Source organism: Rousettus aegyptiacus, unplaced genomic scaffold (assembly GCF_014176215.1).
Source record: "Rousettus aegyptiacus isolate mRouAeg1 unplaced genomic scaffold, mRouAeg1.p scaffold_m13_p_8, whole genome shotgun sequence".
Lineage (NCBI taxonomy): Eukaryota > Metazoa > Chordata > Mammalia > Chiroptera > Pteropodidae > Rousettus > Rousettus aegyptiacus.
Window position 1 is genome coordinate 13,295,874 of NW_023416311.1, and position 18,740 is coordinate 13,314,613.

General features: G+C 45.0%; 1 protein-coding gene across 6 annotated transcripts in view; it reads right to left on the reverse strand.

Annotated features, from left to right (window-relative positions):
* The window catches only part of CUNH16orf96 (chromosome unknown C16orf96 homolog), a 46,479-nt gene that overhangs the window by 27,221 nt on the left and 518 nt on the right, over positions 1-18,740 (reverse strand). For 3 of the 6 annotated variants that reach the window (XM_016166581.2, XM_016166580.2, XM_036225336.1), the window contains exons 2-3: positions 14,265-14,433; positions 3,190-3,995 (exon numbers count right to left, since the gene is read on the reverse strand). In XM_016166581.2, coding sequence (XP_016022067.2) covers positions 3,190-3,609 — 420 coding nt within the window. In that variant the 5' untranslated portion in view covers positions 3,610-3,995; positions 14,265-14,433. Of the gene's footprint in view, positions 1-3,189; positions 3,996-14,264; positions 14,434-15,404; positions 15,548-18,740 lie in introns of all 6 variants that reach the window. The other 3 variants (XM_036225337.1, XM_036225339.1, XM_036225338.1) reach the window with 3 other exon arrangements.

Below are 18,740 nucleotides of genomic sequence, written 5' to 3' on the forward strand. Positions count from 1 at the left end.
TCACAACAATGGGGAGCTCCTGGCCCCTAGTGGGTGGAGGCCAGGGATGCTGCTTAACTTGCGCAGTGCACAGGACAGTCTCCACCACAAAGAATCATCTGGCTCAAATGTCAGTATCGTGAGTGTGAGAAACCCTGCAACCTACGCCTGCTTAAGAAGAACCTGTTGCAGAGCCTGAGACTCCGAATCTGGCAGTGGCCTGACCAAGGGCACCAGAGCTCAGGCCACGCCTGTGGGTCCTCCCAAATCTTCTCTAGAGGAATTTCCTTGGTGCCTGCCCTGGTTTCCTAGGCACCGTCCCTGTCTGGGGTGGGTGCTAGGGCCTGTGCACTTTGACGGGTGCCCATAAAGGGCAGTAGAGGACACTAATCCAGCCAGCCCAGGGAAAAGGGTGGAGGGAGGCAGGCGAGGTGACCCCTGCCATCAACGAGGCATTTCATCAGCCAGCCTGACTGGCTGGTGGGTGCAAACACTTAGCTAAGTAGCACGCATCATCCTAGAACCAGCTTCCATGGCAACCCCCTACAGTGGGTCATTGTGGTAACCCTGGCAACCTCAGCCAGGCTCCAACAAGGCGACATTCCTTCACTAACGGCAGGGACATTCCTCGGTGCACAAACAGTCCTCTTAGGGCTGCACTCCCAGGTCTGGACTTGCCCCTTTCGTGAACTGGTTGGGTCACTCAAGGGTGGTTGTGGGCGCGCTGCTCTGCAGGGGCTGCACCCCAGACGCTTGTGTTCACCTCTCTGCCCTCCGAAACCCTCAGCCACCCATGCAGCCTTCTGTCTCTAGGAAGTTTTTGTCTTGAAGTCTATCTTGTCTGATACCAGCACAGCCACTCCAGCTCTCAGCTGGTTCCAGCTTACACGAAACACCTTTTTCTACCCTTTTACTTTCAACCAATTTGTGTCTTTGAATCTAAAATGTGTCTCTTGGAGACATCAGATAGTTAGATCATGTTTTTTAAAAAATTGATTCTGGCAATGTTTTGCATGTTGTAGAATACATATAACCAAAAACACACACAATAATATTAAAGTGAACAATTCAGTGGCATTTAGTACATTCCAAAGGTTGTGCAACCATCACCTCTATCTAGAACATTTTCATCACCCCAAAAGAAACCCTAGACTCATCAGCAGTCACTCCTCCCATTACCCCTCCACCCAGCCCCCGGCAACCAGTAATTTACTTCCTGTCTTTACGGACGTGCCTGTTCTGGATGTTTTATACAAACGGAATCATGCGGCATGTGGTTTTTGTGTCTGGCTGCTTCCACCTAGCACGATGATTTATAGTTCATTCGGGTTGTCAGGTTGCCTCTTGCCTGGCATTGGCCCACCTTGGCCAGACTAGACTCTCCCTCTCCCACAGACACTGGGAGTGCTCCTGCAGGGCTCTGGGCGCCTAACTTTGCCAAGGTCCTATTCCATATCAGTTTCCCTGCTCAGTTCAAATCTCTGACATATAATAATAATAGTGACCACCGAGGGCACCTAGAATACATGGAGCTCTGTGCTAAGCACTTCCCATGCATTATCTTGTTTAATTTTAATTCTCACAATAATTCTGGGAGAAGGAAAACAAGTTTGTGCAACTCATGGGTCCACTGAAAGCCACTATTTGTCCCCAGGGATGCCCAGATCCTTTAATCTTCATAGCATGAGCAGGTGCTCAGAGATCCAGAGAGGCTGCAAGTCATAGCAGTCAGGGAGAAAACGACCTCTGGCACGTGGTGAGCCCTTCCGTCCCATGCCTGCCACACCTGATGTGCCGTTTTATTCCCTGGTCGGGTGGTCACAGCTTGTGGCCTCCCCATCACTGGTCCTGCCTCCTTTGGTGATACTTCCTCTGAGGCTAGACTATTCTCTGGAGCAGCTCGGCTCACATCCAGGCCCCAAAAGGAAAGACTGCATGCCCCCCACAGTCCACCTTTTGGATAGTACAAACGTGTCTCCCTAGCACCTGAGGACTCCCAAGGTAGGGCCACAGCGTGCCTTCCAGCTTATCATGCACAACCCTCCTCTGGGGGACAGCCAACAGGACTATCCCTTATGCCCCAAACGTGCCCTGTGCTGGTTCCTGCCACTTCCTTCTCTAGAAAGGGCTCTCTGTCTGAACTTCTGTTAACTTTTCCAGAACCATCTCAGCCTGCCTCACTCCTGAGTCCCTTCCCCCTCAGCTCTGTTCCCAGGTTCTTTATAGCATGTGCCTCAGAGTGGTCCCTCTGTGTGATGGATGTTCCCCATCATCCCTACACATCCATCCGCCATCCCTGTCGTGCACTCAGTGTCCTAGAAGTTGAGCCACAGGCACTGCACTCCCCATGCCTCTGGCCCTCCAGTTTAGCCAATGGGAGAATGGGAGGAGAGCAAGGTCAGAGTATTTATTCCTCAAGATCCAGAGTCTTCCGTAAGGCTACAGGGCCTGATGGATAATCTCATGCTAGGCCAGGGAGCAGGAGAGCGTGTGGTCCAAGGCAGGCCCTGAGTCAGAGGCCTCAGGTCCTCTCTTGCTCCATGGTCACTGGTTACAGCACCGTTAGCAAATTCATAAACACTGGTGAGTGTCAGTTTATTACCTTTAAAGTAGGGATAATGCTTTCCTGCTGTTCCTATGGCTAGTTCCTGCAGGTTTTTATTCACTTGCTTCCTGCCTGTCTCCCTTGTTAGAACACGAATTCCTATTCGCCTTGACTACCATGGTGCCCTCCCCATGGGTGGTCAGCAATTATTATTATTTTTAATTTGAGGTGAGAGTCACATAACATACGATGAACTATTTTAAAGTGAACAATTCAGTGGCAGTCCGTACTCACGATGTTGTGCAACCACTGTCTCCGTCTAGTGCCAGGATGTTACCATCACCCCCAAAGGAGCCCCTGTACCCACTAAACAGTCCCTCCCCATTCCCCCTTCTGTCTGGCCCCTGGGAACCACCAATCTGCCTCTGTCTCTACGAATGTGCCCACTCTGGACATTCCCTATAAATGAAATCACACAATATGTGGTCTTTTGGGTCTGGCTTCTTTCCTTACCACTTGACAATGGATGCAAGCTTCGAGTGTTGGTTCTGCCTGACTTCCAACTGGGGAGGGCCCATCACAAGGGGCCACAAGTGAAGAGGGGGTGAGACACCTGGGAAGAAAGCAAGGTGAGGCAGGAAGCTTTTGGAGGCTGGGTGGGTTACCTTTTCTGTGGCTTCTTGATGACCCTCCACCATCTTTCGAAGCCTTATCAGCTGCCACAGTTCCTGGGCAGGCCGGCTGGTCCCCTGGCTGGCCTCCAGCAGCTCAGAGGTAGAGGGCAGATCCTGCAGCACGGCCAGTTGGCTCTCCATCTTGTCAATGCGGTTCACCACATGGTCAAAGATGTTGTTCAGCCTCTTCATGGGGCTGAGGATGGGTTGGGCGTCGCCTTCCCGGGGCATGAACACGGCCTGTGAGGACTGGAGGAAGTCCTCGTCCCCCGAGAGCACCTTCTTGAGCTCGGACATATGGATGTGCTCCAGGATGCCATGGAGCAGGAGGTGCAGGGCCTTGAAGTTCACCACGCCACACTGCGGGATGGCGATGTTGACCAGCTCAGAGAACGTGAGTGAGAAGCTCATTCTGCCAGGAGGGTCAGCTGGCCTGGCGTCCTGAGTGTCCCCGGGGACAGGTGGCAGCTTTCAGTGGACCCACAAGCTGCACAAACAGGTGCTCAGAGACCCACGGAGGCTGCAAGTCACAGCAGTCAGGGAGAAAATGGCCTCTGTCCTGGCCAGAGCTCAGGTGAGAGTTTCTGGTTGCTAGGACACCAGAGAACATGGCAGTGGGCGTGCTTCCGAGGGCCTGGAGTGGAGCAGAGTAGGTGTTCAGTTAATAGCTAACGAATGTTCGAACAGACAAATGGCCAAGTTTTTCATTCGAGCCCTTCAACTATGTCAGACTGACGGCCTTTTCCAAGAAGCATGTGGGGCGGGTGACAGAGAGGCAGCTCGCTCCTCAGAAGTATCTAGAATCAGGATGGGAGACAGAGTTCTTGGATTTAGGAAAGCTCAGGTTTCAGGCACAGAGTCTGAAAAGCTAGACAGGTTTCTGAACAGCGGCCAAATGCCACACAGGTGTTCTAGTTTCTGGTGGAGGAAGGTGAAAAGGGCATAAGGCAGCCAGCTTTCACCGGGTCTGAATCCTGCATGTCCCTGCCCTCCCAGGGACATGAGTGACCTCCCTGAACCTTGCTGTGCTCCCGACGTGAGCTGGGGCTCACCAAGAGCCCAGTGCTCTAAAAGCTTGAGGACATGGCCATGAGCCAGCTGCTGCAGGACTGGGAGGCTGCCTTGTGTGGTCAGACCCTACTTTTGTCAATCCTCAGGCATAAAAACGGCAACCTGTTGGTCCTGATCTCCCAGGGAAGTCTGCAGGGAAGGCCCCCCGACCAAACCCCTAGAGCCTCCGTCCCTGGACCACCCCAATCTTCCTGGCACACTGCTTGTACATGGCACATGGTGCGAGCCCTGCTCAGGGGCTGGGTTGGCTCGGAGCCAATCACTGGGACTCCCAGTGCTACGACACTCCATTTAAACTCTTCAGACACAGCAGCCTGCTTTAAAGAAGTTGCTTAATTCCACTGAAGGAAACTGCCCACCTTGAGGAAAGGACAAAAGCTCACTCCTATTGTGATAAATGTATATACATCCTCAGTTCTGTCTGAGCCTCACTCAGATACTATTTTTTTAATTTTTTTTTTTTTGGTAACAGGTTTATTGAGATATAATTCACATACCATACAGTTCACTCATTTAAAGTATACAATTCAATAACTTTCGGTATATTCACTGAGCTGTGCAACCATCACTATAATCAACTTACAAACATTTTCATTATCCTAGAAAGAAATGCTGTATCTATTAGCAGTCCTTCTCCATTTCCCCAGCTCTCAGTCCCTGGCAAACACTTTCTGTCTCTATGGATTTCCTATTCTGGATATTTCATAGAACTGAACATGGCCTTTTCTGTTTCCCTTCATTTAACAAATGTTTTCAAGGTTCATCCAGGTTGTATTCGTTAGCACTTCATTCCTTTTTACGGCAGAATAACATTCCGTCGTATCTGCAGACCAGTTTGTTTACCCATTCATCCACTGATGGATATTTGGGCTGTTTCTACCTTTGGACTATTGGGAATGATGTTGCAATGAACAGTTGTTTGAGCACAAGTTTTGTTTGAGCACAAGTTTTCAGTTATTTTGCGTCCCTACCTAGGAGCAGAATTGCTGGGTCATAAGATAATTCTACGTTAACATTTTGGGGAACTGCCAGACTGTTTTCCACAGCAGTGCACTATTTGACACTCCTACCTGTACAGTATGAGGGTCCCGATTTCTCCCCACTATCACAAACGCTGCTTATTGTCTTTTTTATTACAGTCATCCTGGTGGGCATTGGATACTACTTGTTACGTGACCATCAGGTTTATAGCCCCCTGCCACATACTCACTTCTCCTGGGCATTCAGGATGATAGTTAGAGACTTCCAGATGTTTAAAATTGCCACCACCTTGGTGAATTGTGTTCTCTGGAAAAGAATACCCAAATACCTCCAAAAAGACTCAAGCATAGGCTACCCAGGAGAGCTCCCAGAGGGGTCAGTGACTCTCTCTTCATAAACACTATACCAGCTACAGTTCCCATGGCACGGGTAATACAACTGGGAAATGTCCTCCAAAACTTGTCTCTTACCCTAACAGATGTCATCAATGACACAACTCCTGCTCCGACAAACCAAATGAAATGTAAATTCATTAGTGGATCAGGAAAACTCTGAATTTTTTCTTGGCTAACCAAGGGGGACTTTATGCTCGAGTAAACACTTCTTGCTGCACTTATGTAAGTACCTCATAAATACCATAGGTCAAGAAGAACAGTTTGTGACTAGGATTCCCTGGTTCTCTAGGGAAAGACCAGGGAACTTTGGGAGCAGGAGGGTGTTTTTGTGGCCTGGGTTTGGCAATCGAAGTCCCTGTCTTCAGGATCTGGTGCCAGACCCAACAGTTAGTTGGTTGTTTCTGAGAATGGCCTGTATTTTGGATGGCCAATGTGTTCTTTACAGAATCTTAAGTGCAGTGACTGTCCTGTCAGAGGCCTTGACAACTCACCCTGCAAGAGAGCAGGAGGGTCTAACGATAGCCTAGCTACGACGACATCCTCTGAATAACCTCTTGACCAGCAACATTTGGCACTGGCGAAGCTCTGAATATAGCAGATGAGTGCTCTGAGGGCTGCCTGTGTCCGTCCTCGGCTATGGGCGGGGAGAAGGAGGGTGGGATGGAGGAAGAGAAAGCAGCCCTTGACAGTGGGCACTGGCCTGGCACCCCTGGCCCTGGAGTTGCTAGGAGGGCCTTGGTATGTTCCTGTGAACACAACTCCACAGAACACCAGACCCGACAGGGCCACTCTGCCCCCATGATGGGCCAAGACAAATCAAGTCTGAACTCAAAGATTGTCCAGACCCAAGAAGACTGTCCAACCACAAACATGACCAGATGGCCCCCTATCCTGGCAACTATGAGTGACTTCTGCTTCTTGGCTAGAACTTTATCCGCTTCATTCCTCCTGCCTTCTAGGTAAACTGACTAAAATACTACAGAATTAGCCCTGCTTCCTGACGGGACCCAGTAGAACACTCCCCCCAGTCACCTAAGATGGGCCCAAATTCTGTAACAAATCCTTCTAACTTAACCCTCTTATGAGGTGCCCTGGGTTCCCCACTGTGTTCTAAGACTTAAAACTTCAAATGCTGCCTTGACATCTTCGAACTACATAGGACCCCCTAAGCTGCCCTGCTCTTGTCAGGTATGCCCCCCACCTGACAGGAAAGACTCCCCCACCTGTCTCCCCCACCAGCCAGACCAGCCGCACTCTACTATTCTCAATTGAGAGGCTTCAGTTCCCTGCCTGCCTGCGAAACTATTCAACAAGCCCATCACCTCCCCCTGCAGCCAGGGGGTGCACCACCCCGTTACTACAAAGCCTGCAGCCCACTGCCCCTGCTGGTTCACTCTGTTCCCAAGGGCAACCCCAAGTGGCCCTGCCTGGCGTGCAGTGTCCTCCCCCCTTGGCTGTGAGTATATATGGCTGATGACTACTGTCAGTCTTATCTGTCCAGTGCTAGTGTCACACTATTGAGTTTGGAATCCCTCCCCCCGCCCCCAGCAAGGTGAAGGAGAACACATAGTGTGTATTCTCCCTCATGACGACAGGTCAGTAAGCCCAACTCTGCCCAACTGCAGTGGGTTCCTAGTGGCCTTGGCTGGAGGGGATAACCCTGCAAACTGAGGAAAGACCTTGCAGTGGTCAGAGCTTTTTGGATTTTGGAACTGCAGAAAAGGCACTGTGGAGCTGTATTATTATGGAACCATAAGCCAGACTTCCCTAAGTGGGCGAGACAAGATCATGGAAAATGGGTCGTTTAGCACAGTCTCAGGGCTGAAGAGGCAAGCATGGGGCCAGACCAAGGGGCTCCCCATGGGCCTTACAAAGAAATGTAAGCAACAGGATGTGAAGCAATTCTTGGTTATTGGAGACCAGGTTGAATACCTGGGTATAATGACTTTGTCATTCTGGAGGGATGCCCAACGTGTGAAACCGTTCCCAAGTCTCAGCAGGTCTCCACTTTGGAAGTCCTGTGGTAGGCGGAGCGTCATTACTGGTTCTTTAGCTTACTCTGAAGCCAGGGAAGGGTATTTAGTATTTAGGGAAATGCCACAGCTGGCACCAGCAACTCCGATGGCCCATGGGGTATGTTCCTTTTGGATCTAAGAAAGTGAAGCTACTAAATCAGCCCAGGATGCAACGGTTCAGAGAGATGAAAATTCACCTCAAAGAGCCCGATCTGGTCTCAGACCTTGAATATGAGGGCTGCAAGCCAACAACAGATACTGGTAAGTTTCCCAGCACCCGGCACTGGGCCTGGCATTGATTCTTCTTCATTCTTTCCTTCAACCAAAGTTTACTGGGCACCTACTACGTGCCAGGCACTGCTCCTAAGTACAGAGGAGGCCACAGTGAGCAGGTCTGAGGGGGTGTCTCTGATCTCACAAAGCGTGCAAGCTAGTGGGGGAGGTGGACACTTATTTTACAACAAAGAAATAAAATAACTGCAGGTAGTGATAGGAGTTATAAATATATAAATATATAAATGAGAATGGGGCTGTGCACTAATTTAATAGCCTTGTGTGGTCTCCTCCCACTGTCCCAGAAAAACTGGTGGTGTACCTTATACCACAATGTGCATCTATGTACACACATGCACTCATTCATTTTGCATTACAGAATGGCTAGATTTGGGAAAGTTGTGTATGTTGCAGGTGATTTGATGCTGCTAAATCAGAACACATGATAAAAATGCAAAAGAAAAAAAGGGCCAATGTATCAGATTTGAAAGGATCCATAAACTTTAAAAATCATATCATTTTAGGTATGGAAATAAAACACTTATTACAAAATTGAAAGGCCTAAAGGCCTGGCTGCTTGCATGGAAGAGGCCACCAGGCCACACCACAGGGTGTTCTCTAGCTTCCTGGAGAATTCGCTGGCTGTGGGGAGGGACCCTGCTTTTAGGTCAATAGAGAGCAGCTGTTATCTGGCATTGCTCAGTTCTGATGGCAGACTCTAATTCAGACAGTTTCAGGATGAACCTGTCACTGAGATATCATTTGAATGGCTGGCTGGAGCCAGAAGCTCCAATGAACACAACTGGAAACAAGAAGTAGCATTTTTTTCCCTCCCAAATAAACAGAGTTCAAGGATTAAATTAGTTCTGTAGAGTGTTGTTCATCCACTTTGCTCAGACAAGCCATTTTTCATGCTGAATAAATTGCTAAGAATGATAACTAGGTGACCTCCCCTATCTCGCTCCAGGAAGAACTGAGATGGAGAAGGATTGCTGGTGAAGGCTTAGAGGTTGTGGTGAATGTCTGTCGTTTCTGGCTGCTTAGTATCTGAACATTCTCCTTATTTGAAGCGGGGGTAAAGGCAAAGGTAGGAAATCTCATGACAGGTGCAGGTGACCTACCACCTACTCAGAAGCTGAAGGTCCAATCATATCTCCCCACTCCACCCACCTCAGTCTCATTTGTGGTTAGGTCTGAAAAATCCACAAGGCAACTGCTGTCCCTGGTTCTGAATTTCAGTACCAATACGTAAAAAAAAAAATCATTTTACAAACAATAACAAATGTTGGAGAGGATGCAGAGAAAAAGGAACCCTCACACACTGCTGGTGAGACTGCAAATTGGTACAGCCACTATGGAAAACAGTATGGAGGTTACTCAAAAAACTAAGAATTGATCTATTTTATGATCCAGCAATCCTTCTACTGAGTATTTACCCCAAAGATTTGAAAACCTATATCCAAAAAGATATTTGCACACCAACGTTCATAGCAGCATTATTCACAGTGGCCAGGACATGGAAGCAACCGAAGTGGCCTATGATAGATGATTGGCTAAAGAAGCTGTGGTACATATATGCAATGGAATATCATTCAGCCGTAAGAAGAGATGAAATACTGCCATTTGCGACAGCATGGATGGACCTCAAGATAATCATGCTAAGCAAAATAAGCCAGACAGAAAAAGTTGAAAATCACATGATATCACTTATATGTGGGATATAAATCTAAAAGCAACAAATGAGCAGGACAAACAAACAGACTCATGGACATGGAATATAGACTAGGGGTTACCAGAGGACTATAGACTAGGGGTTACTAGTGGGGTGGGGGATGAGGGGGAGGTAAATGAGGTAAAGGGGGTCAAATACAGGGTTTGGGGGGGTGAAGTGGGTAAAGGGGATCAAATATGTAGTAGCTGATGGAAACTGGACTTTGAGTGGTAAACACACAATAGAATATATAGATGTCAAATAATAATGTACGCCTGAAAATTATATTATTGTATTAACCAATGTTACCCCAATAAACTTAATTACGAATTTAAAAAAATCTTTTAAAATGACAATTGGCTCTGGACCAACCTGCTGGAAGCTGTGGGGGTGTGGGGCAAGCACTGGTCTGGGATGTGGATGGAACTACAGTTATCGGCTACTTACCACATTAGACAAGATACCTGATCTTTGGTAAGCCACTTACCTCCCTCAGCCTCGGCTTTCTTATCTCTAAAATGGGGTTAATGGCCCTTATTTCACTAGGATGAAAGGCAGATGGAAAGGGAAGGGAGTTTTCAGGATGTCCGCGGTGAAGTCAAGGGTCCGGCAGCTGGGTGCCTGAGCTGGGTTTCTCAAATAGGAAACATAATTCTGCTCAGGCAGCCAGAGTAAATTTCTGTTGCTTACAACCAAGAACCCCCAACTGGTCCAAAGTGCCCATCTGTAAGTGTGGCTAAACATTATAGTCAGAAAAACACAAATGGAACTCAGTGGTGAAAGACAGTGTGTAGGTTATAGCTGATCGGAAACTACACTTGCTTGGCCTCCTGACGCCCACCTGCCCAGGAGGGTATGTCCAGGTGGGAGTAAAGATTTCAGGTGCCCAAATTTCTTTTGAAGGCATAAAATACAAATTTACATTTGCACTGAGACTTGGACAGGGCACTGTCCAGCTTCCTTAACAGGACCTCAAACCAGAGGTTTCTAGGGCCTCTTTGAGATCCCCAGGGATCTGGGGGGATCCTCCTTCCCCCTAGTCACTCACATCACACCTTTCATCAGGCTCTACTGACTTTTCCTTCCAAATATCTCCCAATTCCACCCACTCCCCTCCTTGCTCACACCTCTAGCCCTGACGTCCTTTGCCTAGGACAAAGACCAAACCAATTGACATCTGTAGGCTGTATGGCTGGGCCCACCTCTCACCTCTCCAGGCTCAACTCATAGTTTTCTTCTAACTTCCTCTCCCCCTGCCCCTAGCCCTAGCAACCACCATTCTACTTTCTGTCTCTAGGGCTTTGCCTACTCTTGGTGCCTCACATAAGTGGTATCTGTCTTTTTGTAACTGGCTTATTTCACTTCGCATAATGTCCTCAAGGTTCGTCCACAATGCAGCATCCTTTTTAAGGCCAAATAGTATTCCATTGTACGTATACACTGCATTTTGTTTATCCATTATCTGTTGATGGCTGCTTGGATTGCATCCCTATTTAGGCTCTTATGAATAATGCTGCTATGAACATGGGTGTGCATATACCTGTTCAAACCCCTGCTTTCAATTCTCTAACCTAGAAGTGGGGTTGCTGAATCATATGGTAATTCTATGGTTAATTTTTGAGGCACTGCCATACTGTTTCTAAGGTGGCTGCATCATTTTACATTCTCACCAGCAATGTGCAAGGGTTCCAATTTCTCCATATCCTTACCAGAACTTCCTATTTTTTTTTTCTCTTGATAATAGCCACCCTTATAGGTGTGAGGTGGTATCTCTTGGTGGTTTCAACTTGCACTTCCCTAATGATTAGTGATGCTGAATATCTTTTTAAGTGTTTATTGGCTATTTGTATATTTTCTTTGGAGAAATGGTTAAGTTCTTTGCCTGTTTTTAAATCTTTTGTTTGTTTGTTTGTTTGTTTTTGCTGCTGAGTTGTAAGAATTCTTTATATACTCTGGATATTAGTCACCTATCAGACCTATAATTTTCGAATTAACTTTCTTTTAGTCCCTTGTCCTTGTTATAGTCCGTTCCACAGGCCCGTGGAACATGTAGTCTCCCTGGCAGAAGCATTTTTCCTTCTCATCTTTATTTGGGAAAGGAAACTCCTTCTCATCATTTAGATCTCAGCTCAGCCATCACCTTCCAAGGAAAGCCTTCTCCACATCCTTGATTAAGGTAAATGCCCCTTATTCTGGAATCTTAGTATTTCTCATGTCTTTCCTTCACATGCTTCTCATGGTCATTTGTGTGGATATTTGATTAGTGCCATTTACTCCAAATACTCTGTGAATTCCTGGAGGTAGATTATATCTTCCTTCCAATAGGCAATGGCTCCTAGCCAGCACATAGTAGGTGCTCAATAAATACTAAATGACTGAACGAATAAAACAGAGTCACTAGTAGAGAGACTTTTTCCATGTGGAAGAACCACAAATAGAGACATTTGTTTCTTTTGGTTAAATCTCCAGATTAGTATAGGAAGGCTGATTTTTACCTTCCGCCGTAACAGTATTGAACTGCCCTAGTCGACTCATGTAGGGTGAATTAAATAACACAAAAGAACATGAAGATAATCTGAAGCTACACTGTATGATCCTTAATAATGTGTTCAGGAATCACTGTGGTCAGATGCCTAATTTACAATTTCTTTAATCCAAGTAATAATACTACAAGGCAGGGATTACTTTCATTTTTCTTTTAGTTCTTTGAATATATTATCCCACTGCCTTCTAGTCTCCACTATTTCTAATGATAAATTAACTATTAATCTTATTCGGTTTCCCTTGTAAGTGATGAGTCACTTTCAAGATGTTTTTCTTTGTCTTACCTTTTAACTATGATGTATCTGGTGTGGATCTCTTTGTATTTTTCCTACTTGGAATTTGTTGAGATTCTTGGATATATAGATTAATGGCTTTTTAAAGTATATTTGGCCTTGAAATAACCATATGAAGCAAAATAAGCCATACAGAAAAAGTTGAAAATCACATGATACCATTTATATGTGGGATAAAAACCTAAAAGCAATAAATAACAAGACAAACAGAGACTCATGGACATGGACTATAGACTAGCAGATACCAGAGGGTATGAGGTAGAGGAGGAGGGGGGAGGTAAATGGGGTAAAGGGAATCAGATATAGGGGGGTAAGGGGACGGTGAAGTGGGTAAAGGGGATCAAATATACAGTAGCTGAAGGAAACTGGACTTTGAGTGGTAAACACGTGATAGGATATAAAGATGTCAAATTATAAAGTACACTTGAAAATTATATAATTGTATTAACTAATATTACCCCAATAAACTTAAAAAAAAGAAAAATATATTTAGGAGGTTTTCAGACATTATTTCCTTGAATATTTTTTCTGCTCCTTTCTCTTCCTCCTCTCCTTCTGATACTCCCATTACACATATGTTGGTGCACTTGAAGGTGTCCCACATTTCTCCGAGGCTCTGTTTATTTTTCTTCATTCTATTTTCTCTGCTTTTCAGATTGCATGATCTATATCAATCTAGCTTTAAGCTTGCTAGTTCTTTCTTCTGCCAGTTCATGTACTATTGTTTTATAGATGAGGAAATAAAGATCAGAAAACTTAAGTCATTTACTAAATGTTGCACAAAGCTAATAAGTGGCAGGGCCAGGACTTGAATCTAAGATCTCAGCTCTCGTCCTGCAAATCACTTATACAATCATTTGTTCACACAGTAAATATTCACTCAATGTTGACTCTGTGCCAGAAACTATTCTAGGGGCTAGAGAACACCAAACAGATAAGATTCCTGCCCTCATGAAGATCAAACAATTAAATAAACAGATTAATAAGGCACCTGAAATGATGATAAGTGCTATGAACAAATGAAGCAGGCAATAAGATAATGGGGGTAAGAGCTCAGGTAGTCTGTGGAGGTGACATCTAAGCTGAAACCAGAAGAGAGGGTGTTCCTGGAGTTCATTTAGGACCAAGATTTTTGCCTTCTGCTCTCTCTAGCCCAGAACACAGAGCCCAACACATAATAGGGCCTCAGTAAATGTTTGACAAATGGGATGACAGGTGCAAAGAAGCTCCCAACTTTCATAAGAAATATTAATGATAAAAATATTACAAAATTGACATTAATATTGAAATCATTCATGTTTCTGTTTAGAATCATTTAACATTAAAATGTGAAGGTCTGGCAATACCAAGTGTTGGTGAGGATATGACCAACAGAATGTACAAATGCTCATGCACTGGTGGAGTGTAAACTTATATAGGTGCTTTGGGGAAATAACATGGCGGCTGAACATATGCACACACTATGACCCAGCCATTCCGCCCCTCGATGGGCCCCCAACAGAAATATACTCATACCATGCACTAGAATGTCTGTGAAAGCAATACAAAGTAATAGCCAAAAATTCCCGTCTGAGGATTACCCAGATGCCCATGAACAGCAAAAAAAAAATATGGTATATTCACATAATGGATTATCATACCTCAGTGAGAATGAATATGACAACTACATGAAACAATATGGATGACTTTCATAGATACACAACTGAGCAAAAGAAGCCATAGACAAAAGAACTCATCCTGCATGAACACATTTCTGTAAAGGGCGAAAACAGAGAAAACTAACCTTTGCTGTTAGAAGTCAAAAGCGTGATGACTCTGGAGTGATCTCATACTTAGAAGGGAGCATGAGGCAGAGTTGCTGGGAGTGGGCACACCGAGTGTTTATTTTGTGACAACCTGCCATGCTGTGTGCTTCTGGTAAGAGTGCTCTTCTGTACCAAAGGTCTGTGAATCTGCAACGATTCAAACAAATCAATGACCCAACAATGTGGATTCTGCAGGGGTGGCAGGCTCCCTTCTTGTCTTATGCTGGGTATAAAGATGGATTTTTGCAAAGAACATCCTGTGCATGACAGCTTCCTCTCTCACCTCAAGTATGTTGTCTCACACTGGCTCGACAGAGCAGCTTGGGTCCTGAGGAGACTATCAGTCTAGGATCACAAAAACCGGGGTCCGTCAGCCGCCAGCTTTCCAATTCTGAGCATGTTACACCCTCCATTCAGTTTCAGGTAAATGTTCAAAGGCTCCTAGCAGGAATGAAGAGGTGTGTAGGCGTGTGTGCATGTGCGTGCATGCGTGTGTGTGTGTGTGTGTGTGTGTGTAAAGTGTTCAAACTGGCACACAAAATAAGTGCTTGGGGATGTTAACTGCAGCTCCCAAAATGGTCACATGATTTTGTTTGAGGCTTTCAAGCTGGTGATGAATCAGCTTGATGGGGGAAGGTTGATGGCAGAAGGGACTAAGGAGGCAGAGAACTGTGGGAGGAGAGAGGTGCCCCTCCAGATGCTCCAGTTCTGCTACAACAGACAGAACCCCTTTAGTCACCTGGAATGTTACATTACAGAAACTGGCTTCAACTTGTACTAGAAGATAGAAAAACAGGCAAAAAGAATCTATTCTTAGGAGTTAGGCTACTGACTCCTTATGGGGGGAGGGACATGTGAGTGGAAGTGGGGCACAGAGGAAGTTGCTGGAGGGATGGTCACACTCTGTGCCTTGACCTGGTGTTGGCTGCACTAATAAGTGAGGTTCGTGAAAATGCATTGAACTCAGTATTTAAGATATGTGCTCTATTCCTTATGAGTCTTGATGTAGGAATCAGGCCTAATTTTAACTCTGGTCTAAGAGAACTAAACTAGAGGGATGAACATCACACATACACACACACACACACACGTGTGCGCGCGCACATGCACGCACATACCCTGTAATGCAGGCTCCAAGTCGGGAAGGCAGAGAATCAGCCACATTCCTGTGTGTTTCACCAGCAGATGGCACCGGTTGTAGAGAGGATGGAGGAGAAAACTCTTTCCCTACTTTTGGGCTGTTTTCTGTTTTCTGCACAACCTGGGAGGCAAACGGTTCTCAGGAACACCCATGGGCCAACAGGTGTTCATCCAGCAACAGGACAAAGATCTGGCAGGGGCCACCAGGTGCAAAAGAACCTGTCACTGTAGGCATACTGGACCTAGGGTGCTCTAGCTGCCCCAGTTACAGTAAAATCTGTATTAGAAATAAAGGGTGGCTGGCTTTGCAGTGTAAGTGTGGAATCTCCCTAGCTGGCCTGTGTGCATTTTGGGAACAAAGATTGGGCTTTATTCCATTCTGTATATTTCCAAGCCTAGGACAAAATCTTGCTTAGCTGAATGAGCAAATGAAAAAATGTTCTATATCTGCACTGTCCAATGTGGTAGCCATGAGCCAAATGTGGCTACTGAGCCCTTGAAATGTAGCTGGTTCAAATTACATCCTGTAAGTTTAAGTGTGAGTCTTGGAAGCTGGGAAGACAGCAGGTGATATGGAAGGAGCTGAGTGTGTGTGTTCACATGGAGAGGAAGTATCTGCAGAAAGCAAACATTTCCCAGGAAAAGGTGAGACAAGCAGTCGCACTGCAACACTGCCAACAATACCTCCTAACACCTTCTGCGACAATTGTGGGCTCTTGGTCTCAGATATGCCCATGAAGTTCCCGTAGCAAATAACATGAACAAGATCAGCACATCTCTGTACAGAGGTGCTTGCCTTCGCTCTGCTGTTTCATTATGTGTCTAAATTCTTCCGACACAAGTTGCTTTGGACATAGTCTCTATTTTTTTTTTTGTAACTGTTTTATTAAGATATAATTTACATTCACCCATTTAAGTATATAAATCAAGGCTTTTAGTCTATTGACAGAGTTGTGCAATCATTATGACAATCAATTTTAGAACATTTTAATTACCCAAAAAGAAAAAATCCTCACCCATTAGCAGTTGTCCCACACTTCCTCCAGTTTCCCCCAGTCCTAGGCAACAACTAATCTTTCTGCCTCTATGGATCTGCCTATTCTGAACATTTCATACAGATGGAATCATACGTAAGTGTAACTGGCTTTTCACTGAGCTTCATATTTCCAAGGTTGATCCGTGTTGTACCATGAATCAGAACTTCATTCCTGTTTATTGCTGAATAATATTCCATTGTATGGTGAGTCGTTTCCATTTTTTTGACATTAGTGAATATTAACATTCACGCTGTGAATATGAACAAATGCTGTGGACGTTTGTAGACAGCTTTTTGTGTGGACATATCTCCATTCTCTTGGGAATATTCCTAGAATCCCTGGTGAGTCATGTTTAATCTTTTCAGGAATATTTGCCTTTAGCTTTAAGTGCCAGTACAATTCAATCATCTCATTTATTCCTTGAGTCTTGTTAACAGCAAGCAGGAGATGGCAGATCCATTTTTGTGAGGGAACTGAGGTCCGGAGCACTCAAAGGATGGCAGATAATAAAGATGCAATTTGTACTGAGTGCCAGCACATGGCAAGCACCAGGCAAAGTGACCTAACTGCAGTAAGCCATTCCATCCTCCTGACAGCCCTATGAAGCTGGTATTATATTAATCCCTATTTTGCAGTTAAAATTTTAGTATTTTGAACACGTGATGTGGCCCAAGACTTGAACCCAGTTCCATCTTGGTAGATTTTAAGCTTTCACCAGCTCCTAAACCCTCTGCTATTCATCAGAGTCTGGTGGGTCAGCAAAATTTCACCCAGCCTCTGGAATGGTAAGGTTTGTATGTCCTATTCTATTCGACCTCTACTGCATGGGACACTGCAGACTATCCTTTGCCCTCCCTCCTCTCTGACCCTCTTCTCAGTCTTCATGGGTCTTTCCTGGATCCATCCTAGAGTTCCTTCCCTTTCTTAATGGGCATTCCTGCCTCCTATGTCTATAAGACCCTCATCTTTCCCCACTCTCTACCCTCCCATTTCATACCTTATAACCCAAACATAAAGAACTGCTTGCATTTCCCCAGAGACACTCTGCATATCATTTATCTGGGACTTTGCATAAGCAGTTCTCATTGCTTAGGGTGCCCTTCCCCGCAAAACCCTTACACATTCTTTAAATTCCAACTTCAATATCCCTCTCATCTCTGAAGCTTCCTTCCTCTAGATACTCCCTCCTCAACCCCTCAAAGCACTTTGAAGTCTTCAACACAAGCTATTATGTTAGTCTTCCTAGCTGGTCTGTGTGCGTTTTCAGAACAAAGATTGGGCTTTATTCCATTCCGTATATTTCCAGGCCTAGAACAAAATTTTGCTTAGTTGAATGAACAACTGAATAAATGTTCTATATCTGCACTGTTCAGTATGGTAGCCATGAGCCACATGTGGCTATTGAGCCCTTGAAATGTAGCTGGTTCAAATTATGTGCTATAAGTATAAAAAGCACACTGGATTTCAAAGACTTAGTGTGGAAAAAGAATATAAAATATTTTTGATAATTTTTTATATTGATTAAATATTTGAACAACATTTTGCATAATTGGGTTAAAGTAAATATATTAGTGAAATTAGTCTCACTTGTTTCTTTTTACTTTTAAAAACATGGATAAAAAAATTAAGTTATATATGTGCTGGTCTCCAGGCCTCCTAATTGCTGCTCTTGGTCTAAACTATTCTCCACACAGCAATCGGAATCATTCTTTAAAATGTCAATTGAATCACATACAGTTGAGTCTCATTATTAGTGGTTATGGTTTATAAATTTGCCACAAACACTGAATTAACGAATACTGAACCAACTACTCTTGGGGAAATACAGGGTAAGGTTCCTGCCAGCCTCTGGTCACACTTGCATCAACCTATCAATACATAACCATGTTTCATGAGGGTTTCTATTTAAAGACACCTGTTTAATATATATTACTGATTCAGTAACACTGAACTCAATATAACGCATGCCTGCACAAAGCTTACCTAACACACACATTTTCTCTGTAAGACACCTCGCAGCCTTCTTGCACTTAAGAACACCAATTAGCACTTCAGCGCTATGCTTGGGAGCCATTTTAAGCAGCAAAATCACCAACCAAAAAGCCTAAGAATGAGAAAAACAAATCGCTAAACATACACAAAAAAGACATTTGCTTCAAGTATTAAAGCTGAAACACTAAGTTACAGTGTTGCCTTACTAATCTCAGCTGGGACCCTGCACATGAAGCGACAAAAATCATTTCCCAGTCTGTGCATGTCTACAGAACGTACAGTGCC